This window comes from Neltuma alba, unplaced genomic scaffold (genome assembly GCF_004799145.2).
Source record: "Neltuma alba isolate B1F8T4 unplaced genomic scaffold, ASM479914v2 tig00012380_pilon, whole genome shotgun sequence".
In the NCBI taxonomy this organism is placed as follows: domain Eukaryota; kingdom Viridiplantae; phylum Streptophyta; class Magnoliopsida; order Fabales; family Fabaceae; genus Neltuma; species Neltuma alba.
This window is the reverse complement of record NW_021636878.1, coordinates 35,065-57,511: the sequence shown is the minus strand read 5'-3', so window position 1 is coordinate 57,511 and position 22,447 is coordinate 35,065. Positions and strand designations below refer to the sequence as shown.

Sequence of the window (22,447 nt, the reverse complement as noted above, 5' to 3'; positions counted from 1 at the left end):
GCATAGCCCATAATTTTTCATGTAGTCTCTTCTGCGATTCATAATTGAAGTTTGTTCTGTTTCTTTTTTAATAAATATATTTCTGTACTTATAGACTCAAAGGTTCCAAAGGGAATCGATTGGATTTTCATCCCAGCTTCACCTTCTAGCTGATGCATTGGAAATGTCGTTTGAGGCCCAATTTTTGGAAGACTTTGTCTCAGGTTTGAATCTTTTGAGTGCATTCTTTATTTATTTTGCAGGCTTTGGGTTTTACGATTACTTGCTATTTGGTAATGCTATTGAGTGATGGTAGAGGTTCAACATTATCCTTTTTCCTGGCTTGTAGCAGCTGACAATCCAGGCTCAGATAAGTTAAAATCTTCAATGGTTATACCTTCACCAGCAGTTATAGATCGTGTTATGAGAGAACTGTTTATGATGAGGGTACGCAACTCTTCCTCCCTATATATTTTGTGCCCTTCGTTTAATCTCATTCATGTTTTTGGGCACAAATTATAGTAGCAGTGAATAAACAAGAAATGCTCCTATTAGTAATTCAGTTGCTAAGAGCAATTTTTCTTTTTTATTTACCATGACCTGGATGAAAAATTATTATACACGAGATAAAGTTGGCATGGCATCTATTAAGGAGAAAATGGTAGAAACACACTTAAGGTTGTTAGAGGTTCTCATGAGGAGTGTTGAGCATATGGTATTCTGCCCTAGAATCTCAGCAGATCCGAGGTTACAATCTGATTGCTCTTATCACTTAATGAACGTAAGAGTGTGATAGTGAGAATAAGTTGTTTAGATTTGATGTTCTACTTTACCTTGTTTTGCTATGAATGCTAGTGTGATGTGTGCAGGAGTTCAACACACTGACTTGTTTGATGGTGGGCATAAGACTTCTCGAGCTATAAAAGGCGCGCCTCTTGCATCTCTCTTTGCACAGTTTTGTTTACATGCTCTTGGTTTGGCAACTGCAATATACGTGGTATGTACCAAATTTATTGAGGGGTTTATTTGTTGTAAAACTTATCAAAGGTAGTAGTAACATTGATCACCTATGAGGCATTGTTTGATATCTTATCTGTGCTGTATTTTTTATTTGTATGACTCGATTTTGGTCTGTATTGTCAGCTATTGCTGTGCTATGGATAGAGTTTGTTCGGGAAGTTAGGTGGTGTTGGGAAGAGTCGCAACCATTACCCCGAATGCCAGTAATGGTACAATTGACCTTTCCACATGTTTGATCAACCAGAAACTTCAGATGGTAATTCATTTTATCATTGAAATCTCCTTGTAAATCTCCTTGGTTAAACATGCTTTCCTTTGTTTATATGTAACTATCTGTATTTTATGAAACTTTCTGATGAACGTTATTTGTCGTCTGAAACATTCTATTTATTTTATATTTCCATTTGGTGACACGATAAATTTCTTTAATATTTGTGTGCACAAAATTGGTTGTCAATCATTTATGATTGAAAGTAGTATATTTTGGATGTACTTGATGCTCCCCCTGCCTTATTCACAGTAATATTGATATCCAAAAATTAATTTCTGGAAGCCTCTACCCCTGAATGAAGTTTTCATAATCAAAATGCAAATTTTTCTGAGTTACAAAGACGTATTAGTGTTTAATATATTTGTTACAGGTTACACAGTGATAGCGCATAAGGCTAAGATGGTTCCTGCCATTTTCTGCTTTTCTTTTCAGCTTGCAATATGCATTGAAAAGAAGCAGCAATGGAATGAAGATTTTCAAGATTGTCTTGGAAGTGAGGATCATTCAGACTCTATGACTGAGGTCTCAGACTAATTTGTTCGTTTCTTTATTGTTATATTGATTATTGTGTAAGCAGTAATTTTTATATTATTTTTTCTCATGACTCTGGTATCAAATGAAATGCAGGATGAAAGTGTTGTTGGGGATGACTCATACACTACGCAAAAACCCATTGAAAACGTTTCTGGCAAAGTTGACAGGTGAACTTAGCAAGTGAGAGCCAACTTGGTTATTTTCATCCCATCTGTCGGATAGCAAATATATGTGCTGATTTTACCCCTTCTTTTGCATTTTGTGTTCGCTGGCCAGAGGTCGGAACTAAATTACATCCATCAGTTTAAAATATTCATTTTTCATCCCTTTGAAAGCGTTTCTGACTTGCAAGCAGGTTAATATGAGTGCTCGACTTGATAGTACAAACATGTATGCCAGGAAAGTTTTGAACAAAGAAAGTCAGAATAAAACAGTTTGCGAAGTGTTTGGCCTTGGTTACTTGCTTTGCTGGAATTCCAATTAAGATTTGCTATAATGCATGCAACCTTGGATGCAGCATGAATATTTTGCCTTGCTAATTTTTGGCACACTGAAATTGTGGATAGCCAGGGTCTCTAATCTTGGTCTCTTCTGAAATTTCAAATTGTTAGCCATATTCTAGTTGTACTCAAGTATGTTTGAAATATTAATTGGAAAAGGGAGAAATTTCCCTGATAGCCCCCCCCCAAACAAAGTCTTCTACTCGGCATATTTGTGGTGTTTTGTTAGCAGCATGCTTCGGGTGTATCATGTGTTTATTTAACAGTCAGACTGATATAATGATTAGATTGGAGAGCTTTACTCTCTTAGTTTTATTATTTTTTGGAATGTTCCCATATGAGAGAATTACTATCCTAGTACTTTTCGCTGTTGGATTTTAGCATAGTTTTTGATCGTCAAATGCCTGTTTTTAAAAATAATTGATTTGTACCCCAGGGCACATAAGATTTTCCTATACTTGCAAACTGTTTTGAGTTGTTTTGTTTCCAGCACAGTTGGTGCATGACTATGATTTTCACGGTGCAGCTTTTCAAGTGCTGGTGATTCACATTCTTGTGGAAGAACAATAGCCAGAGATGGTAGCAAAACTGAAGATTTGGACCTGCTGAATGATAAAAAATCTTCAGAAAGCACCAGGAGAGGTTCAGCTGGCATTATTGATTCTATGATGCTTCTGAAGTCATATCAAAGCATGCAAACCCATACACCCAGGTTTCTCTAACATATAGTCGCCATTTTAAAGTGTCACTATGATGCATTATCTCACTTGTTTGCTAAAAGTTGCTTTGGATCTTATTTGCTATCATGCAGGAAGCACCACTGATGACAGAAGACATGCATGAGGAGAGACTTCAAGCTGTAGAAGCCTCTGGCGATTCATTTGTAAGCTTAAACTCTTATGCAGTGCGTTAACTTTTATTGACTAAAAACATTGTGGAATGCGCAGACTTGTCATGTTTAGTACATGGGCAAATGACTGAAAGTAAGAGAAGGACCTATATAATATAGATCAAGTATCAGGATACAACCGGCAGTTTTTATGGGACTAAACATCGGGATGATGGGCGTTGAATTAGTAATATGCTGCCATTAGTCTCTAATTTCCAACTCAAGCAAGTTTGTTGTCTAGGACACTTTGTTGTTTGATAAAATTATGAAAAATCAGTGACTTACATATTAGCGTATCCATGCTACATGAAACGGTTGGTTCACAGGCATCAGTAATCTGCCTGACATTACCCTTACACTGTTGTTATTTCGCATGCGTGCATATACATTTAATTTCTTTATTTACCATTTTTATGTGTAGATGGAATACTTACTAATATGAATTATTTTGGGCCAAAAAAATAATATGAATTTTTTATTGTTGTTGCTGATGATGTAGATTTTTTACTCTTGGTAGAAGGTATGAACACCTCAGTTTCTATGGTTTCCATTCACACCGTGTTATATATATATATATATATATATATTTCCTGACAATTCAAATCTCTTAATGACCAGTGTAGCAGGTGCGCTGGAAAATAAAATCAAACAGGATGAGCTTCAAAAAATAAAAATACATAACATGTGATTGAAAAACCTTTTTACTTATACCAAGGTCCTCTCATTGCCTAATATATTACTTTCAAAGAAAGTTTGCTTAAACTGTGGATAGTGGCAAGCCCTGAGCTTGTGGACAACATGAAGACTCAGCAACAATGACAGGCGAAGATATGTTTGGATGATAGGAATTCTGTCTTGAGTGGATACTAAGTGATTAGATGTGCGACCCACTTTTTACCTTGAGCTTTGTGAAGCTTAGAATTTAATTTGAATTCGGTTAATTCATGTAATGCTTAGCTTGCAATTGACATGCTGTAGGATTCATACATAAGCCATTTGCCAAGCATATATTGCTACTAATTACATATTATTCTTTTGCAGAACTTTTCTGCACAGCTGGAGAAAGAGATTTTAACTTCAGGTAATTGTAGTAATTATCAGACTCGTAAAATAACACTCATTTGTGGTAGAGTTATACGACTTGTGATGATATCTGTTGTCCTGGAACTCACATGGGGTGGCTGTACTTAACTCCAATTTATTTTTTCATTTTTTTTGTCGAACTTCAGATTTTGAAATTGCTTTGAGTATTAACTTTTTTCCATCTGCCCCCTCAAATATTCCAAGTTCCAGTGAACAAGTTTAGCCAAGTAACTACAATCTCTAAAAATCATTAAAATTGGAAATTTTATAACTATCTAATGGAGAAATCATATCAGGATGACTTGATGCGTCTTATCCTATCATCCAATCATTCTATCCTGTCTAAAATTCCTTTCACTGTTTTCTCCTTTTCTCAAGGGACTTGTCTAAATTCTTGAATGTTCAAAGAATTAATGAATTCTCAAAGAATTAATGAATTCCCGTCTCTGATCAAATCCCAAAATCTGAGTTCTTTGCAACAATTCCATGATGTAGAAATACAAACCTAGAAATACGACATAAATAAATGACTTTAAAGTGGTGCTTCTCCTTTTTATCTTTTGCGAAGGCTATGGCATGGTGGCTGCTATGGCTTTGGCGGCCATCACCTATGGTGTTTTTTGGGCTTGCCACCATCTGGCGTTGATGACACTATCTTTACTATTAGTTATATGTTGTTAATGCCTTTAGCGTGTAAGCATAAACAAACATACTAGTCCTCTTGATACAATCATGTATCTCGTCCCTTGCCTGCATTGGAGGCATTATCATCAAAAGTGAATTGGTTGAAATAAGATTTTTGGATTTTCCTTTTTCCTCTTTAAAATATTGAGAGGGTAGATATATGTATTCTTTGGTTGCCATACCTCCTGTTTCCTCTCTGGGAAAAATTTTCTTCATGGTTTATAATGAATACCGGGAATTTATAATATTAATGATGCCAGATATGACTGACACTAACTGGCTTTGATGATATCAGACATGTCAGCATTTAAAGCAGCAAATCCAGATGCTGTCTTTGAAGACTTCATAAGGTGGCATTCACCTGGAGATTGGGAAGAGGATGACCTTGAAGACAGCATATTGCAAAGTGGCGATGGAGTTGAGAAGTCAAAAGATATTTGGCCTCCAAAAGGGCGACTTTCAAAGAGGATGTCTGAGCAAGGGAACCTGTGGAGAAATATTTGGGATAGTGCATCTGCTCTTCCTGCTTCTGAACAGAAGCCTCTTCTCGATCCAAATAGAGAGGGAGAAAAAGTAAGTCTTTTCCGTGAAATGAATATTTTGTTTTTTATGTTAATGTTGTGCTATAGTGAAGCAGATTTTTGCTGTCTTACAGGACATTTATTATATGGAGTTCCTTTTTCTGTATGTTTCACTATCTTCATTGTGATGCTATTGCAGCTTTGACCTATGTGATTTTACTGGGTACAAGAGAACTGAAAAGTACCAATATGATTTTCTAAACACTGCACCAGACGTGATTTCTGTGTCTTTTTTAGGTTTTATTTGGCAGCTCAACCATTAAACTGCTTAAACAAAATCTTCACTTTTCCTTTTATGTGGAGCCAAGGGTGGGATCTTAAGAATCCTTGGAGGTCATATGATCTTCTATATTTTTTGTGTGTAGCGGAAACTTTAACCAACTTCTTGTGGGTGATATGATTTTGACCTCCGTGTGCTCATTTTTTAAACTAAACCAGTCACTCAAAAGCTAATACTTATCCTTGAAAATTTACTTTTATGATTCATTTGTGAAATGCAGAAGCCTGCTTTTGCTTAGTTTAGTTACTCACTACAATCAGTCTGAAGTGACCAGCATTAAAAGAAGTGTTTGAGAATTGAGGTCATATTTTCACTTCAGCATCGAGAATGAGAAATTCTTACCAACTTTTGCCAGTTGACTACATTGATCTCCAACGAATACATGACTGCTCTTGATTTTTCTTAAACCAGGAATTTAAAATTAGTCTTGCCATTGCATTTTGAAGGTTTTTAAAGCATTGACGCCTCTATTTTTTAATCGTATTCGTTAGAGAAGGCAACCTATATATAAAAGGTTGCTAAATCATGATACGAAAGGAAATAGATCAAGGCAAACCTGAGATAATGGAGGAAATAATAGGTTGACAAACAAAACAATAAGAACTAATAAAGACTCAGGACCCAGGAGCAGAAATCATTTTATGGATTCTGGTTTAAAATTTAGGGATTAATACATGAATTTCCCCACATTTACATTTGGGAGGAGATGATGACATAACAACTCTGTGAGGATCCTCTAGATGGTGCTTGAGTTGAACATGTTATTTCAGTCCCCATTGTTTTCAACGTGAGGAAAGAAAAGACATATTTGTTCAAATATTAAGGGTGTTTGAGAATTAAGATACGTGCTCCTGATCACCCCTGTATCTCGTTTTCTCTTATTTATTTAGCATCCTGAAATTTCTAGGTGCTTCATTACCTGGAAACTCTACGGCCACATCAATTGCTTGAGCAAATGGTTTGTACTGCCTTCAGGGCAGCGGTAGACACACTAAATCAGACCAGTTATGGAGAACTGAAACAGATGGGGACGAAGATGGACCAACTTTACCGTACCCTGGCATCCGGACTGAAACCGTTGCAAGGTATCTATTCACTAGTTTCTGGCTTCTGGACTGAAACCGTTGCAAGGTATCTATTAGTTAACTTCGAGTTCCATTTTATTGCAGTGAATCGTCTATATGCAGATAGTGAGACTATTAATGACCTAAGACGACTTTGTATCGTTTTCGAGCATGTTGAGAAATTATTGACTACTGCTGCTTCTCTACACCGCAAGCTTCTGCGGGCACCACGACTCTCTAGAGAAATTTTTGGTGATTTCTACAACTTCTATAGTCCGAGAATGGGAACAGGCTTAACAGACGACATTGTTAATAAGGTGAAATACCTCTATGCCAGTGGCCTAATTTGGTTGTATTAAAAATCAAGTTTCACAGGAGTCTGCAATAAACAATGAGGGCTAGTTGAAACAGAATGCTTATATATTACTAAGCCCGATCCTTAATATAACATCCAGTTTATACTTTGTAGTTTAAAATGAACTACAAAATACATCTTATATTAAAGACCGAAGTTATGTTTTAATAGAAGAACTTCATTACAAACATCTAGGAAAAACTTAACCTTGTCCGACCCTAAGACTTCCTGGGCATGGACTGACGTGTAATTTCCCCATGCTATTTTCTTGTTAGGAGTATGGCAGGAAACTGGAGGTAAGGAATCATGAGAGAGCAGTGGTGTCCAATATGTTCAGTCCTCCCACGGCCAATCAATCTTGGAGAAAAGTTCTGAGCATGGGCAATCTTCTCAACGGCCATGAACCAATCCTGAGGGAGATTATATTTACTCTGTGCGATGAGGTGAACGAGAATCACTATGCAGCTTGTGATACAGGCGCTTCTCAAAATGAATTGAAGAGTTATCGGATGTATACGAGTGGAACATCAAATGACCTCCGGGTAGCACTTTCTGTTGTCTCATGTGATTGATTTATTCATCAGATGTTCTGATTACGGTTTTGTTCACAAGGAATTGGCCTCTTCACTCGGTCCTCCTTTAAAGCGTCTGATTAAAATTTAGTATCACCCGTACTAAACAGGTTAAATTAAACATAAGTAACAAGTAATTATATAAATATGTGAGGAATAGATTCGATTAAAAAATGTGTCTAACATGTTGATATGTTGATTCATAAGTGACAGTGTCTATATATTATTGAAGCGGATGGATTGGATCTATGCTAGAAATCTTTTCCCTCTTTTCCTAACCCCAAATCCGCAAAGAGGAAAAGGGCGATGCTCCTCAGGTGGCATGAGCAAGCTTCTGCCCACTGCGGTTAAATCTTCTAATTCAAATTTGATAATATATGAAAATATAAATTAACATGTTATGTACTGTTACAATATGATTTAAACAACGTAGAATTGCAGGGGGAGTAAATTTGTTAGTTGTGTGAGGAATTTGCGAAGGACTATTATTAATTACTTGGTCCTCCTCTAAAGCGCCTGATTAGAATCTAATATTACCTATATTGAGCAGATTAAATCAAACATAAGTATATATATTTATATAAACATGTTAGGACTAGATTGGATTTGATCTGAACAATAGAGAATCTCAGTGACACAGCGAATGAAGAAAAAACGATTTCTCCGTGAGCGCAGTCTCTCGTCTTCGATGTGGGCCCAATCGTCAACTGAATGGTAATGACGCAATGCGATCTCGTACACACTGAGCTGAAGACAGCCTATATTTCGTGCGTGATTTTATTATGGCGGGGTTGCCGTGCGAATCTTATTAGTGAATGTGTACTGTTGCAACTCAACGATGTTAGACGATGGAGGAGGTAAAAGTGCAAACGACTCTACCATTTTCATCATTTTTTTATTACGCATAAGCAAGACAATTTTATTAAAGTCACTGCTGGATATTAAATGTGAACACTTTTTTAAAGAGGAATTCAAACATTGATTTATGAGAAATTAATCATTTTTGTTAGATTCAATCCTTATTGATACTATTTGCGATTTTAACTCCTTCATACTATGCTCGTCCAGTGCCAACATGGCAACAACCCTCGCTTCGTAGCTTTGTGATATATGGTCTCAGATCGCCCCCTGTTCAATGATAGCCCATCATCGTCTTGCAGTTCGCAAGATTGATTCCATGCATTCATCCAACTGGCTAACATTTCTTGTTCGTTTTAAATGCTTATTATTAAAATTTTAAATAAAAAATAACATAACAATTGGAGTTTTGTTTAAAATTAAGTACAAGTATCTTTCGATTAAAAGTACGTTTAAGACGCTATTCAATAGTAAATGTTAACACTTTTAATAAAGATCCGAACAACGATTCACCGTATTTTGAGGGACTAACTCATTTTATTAAACACAATTCTCATTAATCTATGAAAGAATTTTGAAAGATGCATTTGAATTTCCTTCAATTGTGTACATATATATCATCCATGAAAGAATACGAGTGTCATCCAAAATCCCGAACAGTACAAAGACAAGAGACAAAATTTGAAGGCTGTGATGACTTAGGAAGTGAAGGGGAAGCTGAAAGTCATTTGGCAACGCAAAAGATATGGGAAAGTACAAAGAGATCGTCGGTTCTCGCGTGTGAAAGGCATCATTATCATTGTATGAGAATATTATAATAACGTGCAATGGTAAGATAGCAACGTGCTTTTCTTTTGGCGGATGCCGGTACTGTCACAAACGACGTGAGAACGCTGCCAATTCATCCAATATCAGTTCTACGCACTCTACAATTTGAAAAGCTATACTTGCTACTGATTGGTCAAGCTAAAACAGACTTACTAAGCATAAAATACTGTTCTCATAAAATGAATTCACGTAATAAATTTTAATTAAAGATGCGGTGTGCACACACAATAAGTTGCTTGCATATATAATTATATTAATCTTGTCAAGATCATTCTTCAACAAAAGACCTGTTTGATCATGAAATTTGCCTTATCACACACAAGCTGATGCGTGTAAAATTGGTGTACGAAAATATGGAACCAGTTTCAATACTCATCACCTTGGTGAGCATCCTAAACTCATCAAATGTAGATAATTTATATATGATTTGAACAGTTCATATTTAAAATATTTAATTAATTATTTTTAAATAGAAAAGATTATTGTTGTTGAAAGAATAATAGTTAAGAGATTATCTTTATTTTAAATTATATACATATTAAAATAATTATTTTGAATAAATAAAAATAAAAAAAATCAAATCTAGACCATCCAAATGAAATATGAAAGATTCAGATCTGATGAGTTTATAGTGCTCGTCAAAGTGATAAGCACTGAAACTGATTCCTGAAAATATATAGTTAGCTATTCTAGATATATATGAAGCCGTGATGCGTGTACATGTGTATTTTTTTAATAATTTCACTTGATACGGCTTCCTTTTTTGGGAAAAAAAATCCCTTAGCAAGCTTAGGAAAATTGTTTCAACTATTTTCTTTATTTTCATGTTTCCTTGCTTGGAAGTTTGATTAAACCGCACTAAGACAGGTCAGCTGAATCGCTGATTATTGTTAATTATATCAGCCAAGCTAGGAGATTAAAACTAGGCCTATGGTTTATCATCAATACGTCAAAATCTATCTAAATCGCAACCTAACCCCGACTACTAATTTCCATTTCAACGTAATTTAAGTGTATTTTGAATACGTACTTGATATGAAACTTTCAAACAAAATAATACGTATTTTTTGGGGGGGAAAACAGTCATATAATTAAAATCGAATCTTACATGAAAATATTATCACATAATTCGAAATTTTATTGAAAAATTAAAACATCGTACACACTAGTTTTCTTTCTTGTTCATGCTTTTTCTAACAAGTTCAAACGCAGCTCAAGCTGTGCTCCTCCTCCTCCTCCTCCTTTTTTAGGGGCAAACCTGCATTTTTCTGTTATATAATATATATTTGATATTTCAGTCTTAAGGGTCATTGTAGGATTGGCTATCCCAGCTTTTGATTACTTCAAGGATGAATAATGAGAAGGAATCTCAACCGGTGGGGCATCGTACTTATGAAAAATCACATATGTGTGTGTCTTTATTTATATATTTATATATATATATATATATATATAGTTGCTGTGACTCTTGTGGGGTACTGAGATTGACATCCAACATTATCTTAAGTACGTTAGTCTGCGAACAAATCGAACCTATTCGATGAAGAATATTAACGAGAGGTGTCAGGCTTAGCACATAGCATCCCATTAATAAAATAACAATTTCTTCATTTTTTTTCCCCAAAAAAAAAAGTTTTTTTTCCTTTTACCAAGACTCCAATTTTGGAGGCGCATAATATATTCTCTAAAACGCTTTTAGGGGCCAGTCAAAGAGGTGATACAGTCGCTTCTGATATAAATTTGTTATTAACATATTTACATATTTCAATTAATTCTAGTAACTATAGTACTTCATACACAATTTACATCGATAACCAACTTGCTATAGCTTGCTATAGTCCGTTTTTGTCTTCTTTCCCTCAACCAGCAAATACACATACATGCCTGTTTGTCATCACGATTGAAATCTCTTATAAAGACATTTCAAGTAAATCGAGACAAAACTTCTCCGTAATATTTACTCTGTATTTCATAAATTATAATTGAAAACTACTTATAAGCTATTCCAAACGGGTTCACATTATATGAGTGTCATTGATAGTACTGTTCAATTTACAATATGCTATCTCCGGTCTTAATTATAAGAGCCAGTTGACTAATTTGAAGAGGTTAAAAAAGTAAGTTGAGTTAGTTATTTGTCCTAAATAGGTGTTGTCTTTTTTAAAATATCCTTGCTAATCAAGTGTATTGACTAAAACTTTTATTATTAGAAGGGGTACTTTAGAAAAAATGTATAAATATGAAAGACAAAGTAGATTGGGGTCTTATATTTAGGATCAAAATAAAAGTCAAACAGGATTTTATATTAAGGAGAGAAGGTAGTATAAATTATGTTTTAAACTCCGTGCAAGTCTACGTTTAATTTTCTAATTAAGGAATATCCGTGTAGATTTAATTAATTCACAAAAATCAAGAAGCCAGGCTTTAAATTTTGATGAGCCAGCTATATTTTATATATATATATATAATATATATATATATATATATATTCTATGTGGGTAGATTTATTGAATAGCTAGTGAGAGGAATCTCACTACCCAAGTTCATTGGTAGTTAGGACATCCCCGTGACCACTGCCACATCTGTATACATTAATTCGAACCCTTCTTCAATCTCTTTGCACCACCAACACATAATTGTACGTCTTCCTTCATAACTAGCTGGTTCTATAATATATGGTAATTTACTGATATTCGTACTTTTTTTATGATTATTTAATTAGATTCAGGACTTGTTGTACACTGTACAGAAAGCCTGAAGAATTTCATGATACATGAGTAATGTGATTTCTTATAGATCTTATAATTGATGTGTTTATTATAGCTAGTTATATTTGCTTTTAACTTTTTTAGTTGTTTAAGTTTTACCTTTTTCATGTATGACCTTGATTATCTATGAACAATTGCTTCAGCTTCTTGTGAAAATATTGCTCAGTATAATTTTGTTGCTGCCAAAACTAATTACTGGTTTACAAAATAAAGCACCCAGTTAACAAATAATACTTGATACTCCAGCACTGAATCTTTTCAATGAACTTAATTTGTATATATTTGTATGGTCTAGGGATATTATGATTTTTGTGATAATATTTCCAATGATTTTATTCTCGACAATGCATCAGAGAACCACACCTATGTTTTTAAAATATGAACATTATCGTAAAATAATGGTAATAGAATAATTGATGCGTGCAAGCAATATATCAATTCTTGTCACATATATATAAATTCATGTGAAATGAAACTGATATGAAGAATATTGCTTACCAGACAAAGTTGGTACCCATATCGATTAGACTAAACATTAAGCTCGAATAATAATTAGTGTCCCAAATTCATGCCTTGCCCATAATTATTTGTGGCTATTGCAAAATATGCAGGATGCGATCTCCATCTCATGGAGATGATAAAGGAAGAAAAGAGAATATTCGATTTCGATCCAAGTTTTTCAAGCTTCGAATTCTCAGAGGATTCTGGAGCACTCAAAGTTCAAATCAAATGGTGACAAGTTTGTATTTTTGTGATTTCCCAAATCTTGGACTTGGATTCTGAATTAATTAGAGAAAATTACACTCAGATCCCACAGAGCACAATTAATATCAAAAAGGTCCCATGAAATCACAAAATGATTCTGAAGTTCCCAGGGACCTGTGTGTAATTAATTCTAATTGTGAAATTACCTACTTACCCCTGTTAATTTTATTGCAACAATTCGTTTACAATCTCAACAATGGCTGTTAACAACCCGAGAAGACATGATTGACAACCTCGGCAGTGCTCATGACAACTCACTCTGTGGAATGCCAGGGGCATTATTGAGGTTGTTAACCACCTCTTCTCGGGTTGTTAACAGCCACTGTTGATGTTGTAAATAGGTTCTAATTTTATTGCAGCAATTCGTTTACAATCTCAACAGTGGCTGTTAACAACCCGAGAAGACGTGATTGACAACCTCGGCAGTGCTCATGACAACTCACTCTGTGAAATACCAGGGGCGTTGTTGAGGTTGTTAACCACCTCTTCTCGGGTTGTTAACAGTCACTGTTGAGGTTGTAAATAGATTCAAATTAACAGGGGTAACTACATAATTTCACAATTAGAATTAATTACACACAGGTCCCTGGGGACTTCAGAATCATTTTGCGATTTCGAGGGACCTTTTTGATATTAATTATGCTCTGTGGGACCTGAGTGTAATTTTCCCAATTAATTATTATCATGAGTTCATCAGGACACGTACGTTCGTGTTCTTTTTCATAGGTACATAACATAGACAACAGAAAAAAATACTCGAGTAATGTTTGTACTATAAAGTCACAAGGGGTGACTGCTATTTTAATGAATCGTACGTACAATATGTTCCATGGCCATGCCATGTTCCTAATCAAAAGTAAAAGCCAATCCAATTGGGATATCGATTGATTGATGATATATATCTTTCGTAAATAAGCTCAGACCAAATCCAAGCCCCAAAACAGATGATAATTATTTATGAGGTAATTATAAGCGGAAAGGAACAATAAAGCAAGGGACGAATGGGCCTTATCTTGATAGCAAGCAGACACATATATAGTTAGTCCCTCAAGTCAGTTTATAACTTCACTCACTAACTGGATAAAAGGTGTGTTTGAGAGAAGAATTAAATACTTTGTAAAACTTATTTTATAACATAAATTATACTACAAAATAAATTTTATATTTCCGACGAGATCTAAATAATGTTCAATTCACTCATTAGTCACTCGTGCCCACCAGCATAATGTATATGCGCGTGATATGATTATAAAAACAACAGTAGACATCAATTTTGAGGGAGACTCAGGGTATCTCCATTGATAGAAAGCTGAGGCATATATAGATGGCAAGGAAGGAAGTGGGTGTGACGCGGACGATGATGTGAGGAGGGTATTTAGGGTTCCCCTAATTGGATTGGTACAACCAATCACTGCTTATTAAATTGATCACATAATTACCTGTTTTGTTTTTCACCTTTCATTCTTTTTTTGCCTCAGTGATATACTACTACAGTTTTGTCGTATTATTTTTGCATGCTTCCTCATTTCAATTAACAGGGCAAAAGTAGAAGGAGTGATTTTTAATTCGTGGGTTTTTTTTTAAAAAAAATTGTAATTGGAAAAAATAATAAAAGGAGAAAAATGTAAATTTACTATTTATATGTAATACAAAAGCTTCAATAAGTAACACTATTCATGGCAAAGACAATAAATTTATTTACAATGCATGAGGCCAACATTAATACATTTAACATGGCTAAATTAAAACTGAATAAAAATGATCTGGATTGACCGATTTCTTTGATTAATTACTAGGCAGTATAATATTCTTGCTCAAGAAATAATTGTTATCTATGGCGAGATAAAGAGTAAAATATCATTCATATATATTTTTTTCCACTTGATTATTTTGTGGCTAACATTTTATAATTATATTGACTAACTTTGTTGGTATTTTTGTTTGGTGAATGATGATCGATGAGTGCTCGAAAGTGTATTCCAGCTATCTGTTTTCTACGATGACTTGGTTGAAAATTAATGAGATCATAAGAAGATGATTCCAGAGAATCTTTTTCAAGATTTTAAACCCGTGACAGTGCACAGGTGGTTCAACTTGGAATTAATAACCATTATTAGTAGCTCAATCGCCCTTGAATTTTGGTTGTTTGGCTAGTATATTTTGATCATGTGTAAGAAAAATTTAAATAATACTATGTCCACGAAGAAAGCTGAGATAAATCCAAATGAAATTAATTTTTCTTATAAAATATAAATTATATCACAAATTATACAATATTTACAAAGAATCTGCGGGGAAAGACGTCTGTAATTTAAATAGTGTGGGTGTGTGTTAATTAAAGTGTTGAATATATACATTATATTATCAGAATGGATATGTGAGGAGATAATATTGAAAATATTAGGGTGGGGGCCTTTATCATCATCATTATTATTAATTTAAGAGAAAAAAAAAAAGAGAGATAGGGCAATGCCAGAGCGAAATATGAAAATAGGTTTCCTGTAAAAAATTCTTCCTTTCATCATTTGATTGCCGAACACATAATAAATAAAGTACACAAACATAGATGGCTTTTTATTTCCAACGTCTTTTCATATTCAATAAGAGATTACGTATATATAGTACAACACACTATATTAAAAATTAAAAATTAAAAATTAATTATTATTTAACATTATGCGTTTTGAATTATTTTAGTGTGTTGTGTATTTTGCTTAGGGGGTGTTTGGATGAAATCAAACTATAGTCTGGAAAATAGCTTCTGGAGAATAGATTTTGGGGAAAATAAATTTTGTCAAGAATAGATTTTGTGAAAAAGTGATTCTGAGAAGTGAAAGTGTTTAGATAGTTGTTATTAGAAACATTATATATATATAAATTACTAAAAAAGACATAAGTTAATATGATAATTACATAAAAGATAGATTTTATGATATATTTTAATTTGAAGGAATAAAATTGTTAATTATATATTTTTTACTAACATAATTAATAATACATAAGATAATATAATTAATGAATAATTAATATGGGTATATATATTTATAAGATATAAGATTAATATGTTTATAAAAAATTAATTGATGGATGTTAAAGTCATATTATTGTTGAGATTTATTTTGACAGGCACAATCATACTCTCCAATTTGAGCCAGAAATATAATGGACTCACTTCTCCTAAAACTATGGTTTTGGGTTCCAAAATCATGGTTTCAGATTATGCCATCAAAATTAATACTGTTTAGGTGACATTCCAACCAAACTATAGTTTTGCCTCCCAAACTATGATTTTAAGAGTCACCCAAACAGTCTCTTAATATATGTTAATTTCTCTTGCTCACGAGTTTAGATTTACAGATCATGTTCTGTCCATTTGCTGGAAAGAATCAAATAATAAGGGGAAAAATGCAAACATTCTTATTGATCTTTCTTTATTCGTCTGCTACCAGCTTCAATTCCTTTAATTTTTTTTAAAATATTCTTATTTTTATGTATTCTTTCACTGTGTTATTTGAATTTGGATTTGTTATATGTGAAATCACGCGTCAAGTTGAACATTTAATTAATATCAATATTTAAAATATTAATACCTCTTGTCATTAATACAAGACTAAAGATTAAGAAAGCTAAATAAATTATTTTAAATATTTATATTTATCATTTTTTAAAATTAATTTACCTATTTATAAATTGATATATAATCTAATGATATGTATAAGTATTTTAAAAAGATCATAAAATACATATTATAATTAAGTCATTATTCAGTTTTTTAATATCTCTAAATTAATCAATTGAATCTTATATTAAGTACCGATATAGTATTACATGCCCATAAATACAAGTATGTCTTTACCGCATGTTGCACACTGCAGATATACAATTAATATCTTGATATGCACCAAAGTAGATGTTCTAATTTTTATAATTTTGTCGAATAAAATATAAAATTAAAAGATAATTAATTTTTTAGTCTCATTAATTATATTATTTTTAATTTTATTTATAATTTATAAATAAAATCTTATAATTAAAACAGATGTAAGTCATCACAAGGCAAAATCAAACGAGGGGTAAACAAGATTTGACCATTACATTCTGCCAAAATAACGAGGGGAAGAATCCAAGGACAGACAAAAAAATATTATTTCTTTCGCCTCAATTATATGTTATATTTGACTTTTGATGTCCTTTAAAGTTCTTCTTTCTTTATTATATGAATAATAATATTAAATTTTCGTCTCAATCTACTACGAGAAGATTTTCGTAAAATGAAAATTTTGTAAAACCAGCAAATAGTTAAGGATTAAAAAATAATAACCCGAAGAAAAAGGGGCGATAAATCTTTCAACCATGCATTCATATCTACGAAGCTAAATAATTAATTAAAAAGGAGCATGACTTCCTCAGAATATTTTCACCTGGACTTCGCCTCTTTTTTTTTTTGCCAACGAATTTACCTATTTCATTGTCACCCCCATAAACAAGTATTTTTAATTTCATTATTTTTCAAAATTATATATTAAGAATATAATTGAGATTGTATGTAGAGAAAAATACATCGAGAATTTATTTGAATTATATTGTACTTTGTAGCATGCAATGAAGTTTTGGGGCGAGTGAGAAGCACGAGGGTGATAGAGAGTGGAGGGAAGCCAGTAATGAACAGTGAAGGCGTCGCGTCCCCAAGGGCCCACCACCATGTGAAATTGCATATACAGTAACACCATTCAACACCTCTCTCTCCCTCTCTCTCTCTCTCTCTCGTTAATCTGAGCTGAGCTTTGCATCAGAGCGTGTCTCTTTCATTCATTCATCTTATGCTTTTTACGTCCCATCACCAGAGCCTTCCCTTTTCAATTTTCCCCTTCTCTACTTCCTCTTCTTCTTCGTCCTCTCTTCCTTAAACCTAAACCTAAAACAAAAACCCCTCCCTTCTTATATATCTTCAACATTCAACATTCAACTGCCAACTAGCTCCACCGAAAAATTCGTTGATCTCATCATGGAATCAGCATCAGGAGGTTCCGGCCCCGGTGCATCCGATCCTAACAGCACGGAGGATCCGTCGGGGAGTACCACCACCGCTGCCCCTCAAGCCGAGGGCTCATCATCGCCCGCGCCACCGAGTCGCTACGAGTCGCAGAAGCGACGGGACTGGAACACCTTCTTGCAGTACCTGAGGAACCACAAGCCGCCATTGACGTTGGCGCGCTGTAGTGGAGCTCATGTGATCGAGTTCTTGAAGTACTTAGACCAATTCGGAAAGACCAAGGTCCACATAGCTGGGTGCCCCTATTTTGGCCACCCGAACCCCCCAGCACCTTGCGCGTGCCCGCTGAAGCAGGCGTGGGGGAGCCTCGACGCCCTGATCGGACGACTGAGAGCGGCCTACGAGGAGAACGGTGGACGGCCGGAGTCGAACCCGTTCGGGGCGAAAGCCGTGAGAATTTACCTGAGAGAAGTCAGGGAAGGGCAAGCCAAGGCCAGAGGGATTCCTTATGAGAAGAAGAAGCGAAAAAGGCCTACGGTTACCGCAACTAAGGTGGATGTCAACACGTCCGCAGGGAATACTGGCAGTGGTGGCGACGGCGAGAGTAAAGATGGCACTGCTGCTAGTGCCGCAAGCGGTGGTGCTGACGGTGTTGACGCCACTGTTAGCGGAGGTGGATGTGTTGCTGCTGCCTCAGGAACAGGTACAGGTAGTGCTACTGTTACTACTACGACAGTATAGTATTTTAATTCAATCATTTTGATAACTTTTTTCTTCTACCTTTTCCCACTACGATCTATTTTTGGTTTCAAGAAAATTAATTGTGATTACGGCCTTATATAAGTCACATACTCTTGGCGATCTTCTCAGACTGACGGAATCGACCCCCCCGGTCAAAATTAACCTATTGGAACTATATATATATATATATATATATATATATATGCATAACTGCATATCCATAAATGTATAGCACTCTTGTTGGTTACCAGCTAGCTAGGTCAATCACCAACTGTTTGTTCTTTTTCCTTTGTTCAATTGCGTGTAGATCGAAAGAGCTCGATGAACTGAACCTACAAAGCTCTGGTTAACTTTGCTCCTCTTTTCCTATATATCAACCTTAACTCATACTTGTGTAACCGTGAAACGCGAAAGTATATAGATAGCTCCAAAAGCCTTTCATTTTCTGGCTGAACTCATGCTTCGTCTCTCTCTGTTTGATTTGGGATTACTGTTCAGGGCGTGAGAACTACATTCTCACTAGGTATACTATGCCACCGAGGAAACTTGCAAGCACATCATTCATTTGCTTTCATTATGACGTTTGGTTTTTTTGTCTTGACCTGGTGGTGAGAACGCTGATCCAATCACAACTGGGCACTTGCATAATCAATCCGGTGAAAGTTAAGGCTTTGAACACTGAAACTTAAAAATCGCTATATGATAGCCTCAGCTATCCATCCTCTCTCAATTCCTCCCTTGGCTAAATGGAAGTAATTAATTGGGTATATAATAGCCCTTAATTGCTCCCTCTACCCCCATAATTGAAAATCATTTTCTCGTTTGATTTTGCTACTAGCTTAAGCAAGAAATTAAGGCAAAGACATTGAGAATATGGGTCAAATAGGGTCCAATAATGGCCTAGTTTAGTAATTCATAAGACCAGTACTACTCCAGGAAACTGTTCATCTGGACCCCAGGGAGGTTCTCTGTGTAGATCGATCTGCTGGCCTCAATCTATCTGTTGTATTGACGTACACGTGCGCTTGTATCATTTTTACACATTCTTCAGCTCCTGTTTCAGGTGGCTTCTCTTTACAATTCGGGTCGAAGCATTTTGTTGGCATTATATCGTTGGCTTGGGCATTAAGATTTTGGCTTTATTTTGTTGGTGTTTTTGGGATTTTAACTCTTTCATCACCTTCTTGTTTTGTTCCTTCCTTACCTTGCCTTTTTCTCTGTTCTAAGATACCTATAATTGACATTTCTTTCTGTGATAATAACACCCCTAGAAAAAAATAGAGTCTACAAAGCATCAATGAAAATAAAAACTGATCCTCTTGTGATTGCTGCTCTTATTTATTCATTTATTTTTATATGGGAAACCCCCGCCTAAGCATGAAAGCGACAGCCAGCCAACCATTCCTCACTTGCATTTTATATATATTATTATTTATTTTGTCTATTTTTATTATTATAAATCCTAGCTACGATTGATTATGTTGTGTTGTTATTATAGCATAGACCCACCAGCCACTCCAGAAAAAATCCACATTTCTGAATTTTAAATTGAATCGGATTTTTGGACCGTCCACTAAAATCATGAATCATCATCATCTACTCATAATGATGGACCGTAATGTATTGAAATTATTTCCTGGATTGCTTTTTTGTTTGGTTCTTCTTTTTCTGGCATTATTTTTTCTTCCTACGCTCTTCTCTCTGACTATATATAATGAATACTTGCATATAGCGAGAACTTTCGCTTTCTGGCCTTTTGTGGAACCACATAATTTCGTATGGGGCACTTTATTTCTCACTTTCCTTTGTTTTTTCTTTATTACGAGCGGTGGCCCCTGTTTCTCAAGAATATTTAAATTTATCGATCCTTTCTTCTTTCATCCTCCAACCTTTTCATAACTGTAAAACAAGTTCTCTCTCCAAATTAAACAAGGTCAACATGAATTTGAGAAGGGTATATATTTGTCGCGGCTGATCCATATTAAAACCTTAAACGCTCTCAATCAAACATTAAAGCCTATGTTATTGGGCAAGCATCAGGTAGAGCGTGCATGTCCTGTGGACTTTGAGGTCGAAGTGAGGGGCCCCAAATCAAAACCCTAATTAGCTTGCCTTTGGTCTTCACATTCTGCAAATTTATTGATTGCTTTTGGTCCCTCACTTTGACAGAACAGTCCATAATAGGGCCATGATGTTTTATCTCACAAAACGCGTTCTTGCTCATGTGTCAATATCAATGACGCGAGTTACGACGTTGGTAAAACTCAGTATATGAATTTATGAACAACATTTTACAGAGCTGAAAAATTCATAAATCCTCCCAAATCTCGGATTCATATATCTATCAAACTCCTCATAGCTTCTAACTAATATAACATGGAACCGATGCGAACCAATCACTGCATCGCAGCACAGTGTGTTAGTAAACTAATACTGATCATGGGTGCCTCAATCTTGCCTCTTATTTTGAGCGCGGCGCCTAGGGCTTTCAACTTCCGCTAGTTTTGACCTGAACGCATTTCACACAGTGGGGTGTGGACTATCGGTCTTCTTCGACGTAACCGTGAGGAAGTAATCAATATTTTCCGCGCCTAGAGAGAGAAGGGGGGGAAGAACCCAGTAAAATTACAAGATGATATGAAATATATCGTCACTATATCTACGGACACAGGTGAACAGGTTCGTCGCGCAGCTAGGTTTTTTTATAAGGATCGTTTAATAATTAACCTACGCGCTGCATGGAGCAGAAAGTGGGCCATGTTCTGTACACAGAAAGAGACCTAAAAGATATACAACCCAGTTATGTTATAGGCTTGGGAGAGATAATACATATATATATATATAATGCATGTGAATATAAATGATGCGCGCACACTGGAATCGGAATTCCGTATAGGAAGCGTACTTCATTTAAGAGGAGGAGGAAGGGGTTTTCTGGTAGATGGGATCGGTTTGTAGTTCGGAGGATATGAATATGGACAAACAGTGTGTGGTGGGGTTGCCTCTTTAATTTGATCGCACCAATAATATCGATCCCACCACGCTCCTTCACCTATTAATATTACTGCTCTTGCTCTTGTCCGAGACAAGGACCCTTTTTGAATTGTTTCAACAGTATCTGGTATGGCCTCGAAAGGTATATAAACTTGTTATCTGCGTGCATACATATATATAACCCTCTGGAAATGGAGCCTGCATCAGGGACAATCAATCTGGACTCTCTTAACTTTTTCTTTGGTTTCAGCAGTCGATTGATGTCGAGGGAAGCTATATATAAATATATACTCCTCTGGTCATAAGGCAGAGAAAGAAATTATTTTTTTGTCTTATTTATAAGTCATTTCATTAAAGTTTTAATCTGAATGTACTAATTCGTCTTTCATTTATTATACTGTAGATAGTTATATTTTTTGAAAGATGTATATATTAAATAGGAATAAAAATAAAAAATTATTATATTTTAATAAAAAATTAATGTATTTTAAGGTTTTTCTTGATTTGTATAAAATATGTTGAAAGTGTCTCATGAATAAGAGCAGAATAATACATATGCATATATAGATATAATAAATGTCATGCCGTATTAAAAATTCACAGGCCCCCTTACATGGAAATGAACGGTCGACAAGGTAACACGTAGGTCGTAGGGTACCTAGTGTCACAGTGTTTTGAGCCACATATG

The 22,447-nt window shown here is 35.0% G+C and overlaps 1 protein-coding gene, 1 long non-coding RNA gene and 1 pseudogene across 2 annotated transcripts; all 3 read left to right on the top strand.

Annotated features, from left to right (window-relative positions):
* The first annotated feature begins 94 nt into the window (after positions 1 to 94).
* LOC114726528 (rab3 GTPase-activating protein catalytic subunit-like) lies at positions 95 to 8,061 on the top strand (annotated as a pseudogene).
* Positions 8,062 to 17,992: 9,931 nt separating this feature from the next.
* LOC114726527 (protein LIGHT-DEPENDENT SHORT HYPOCOTYLS 6-like) lies at positions 17,993 to 18,618 on the top strand (the record flags this gene model as incomplete). Its single annotated transcript, XM_028913133.1, has 1 exon — positions 17,993 to 18,618. A coding segment is annotated over exon 1 (582 nt), but the record flags the coding sequence as incomplete, so codon positions are not given.
* Positions 18,619 to 18,620: 2 nt separating this feature from the next.
* Positions 18,621 to 19,219, top strand: LOC114726518 (uncharacterized). The gene is made up of 2 exons (XR_003738512.1): positions 18,621 to 18,733; positions 19,073 to 19,219. It is a non-coding gene; the product is annotated as an uncharacterized LOC114726518 (long non-coding RNA).
* Positions 19,220 to 22,447: the final 3,228 nt, after the last annotated feature.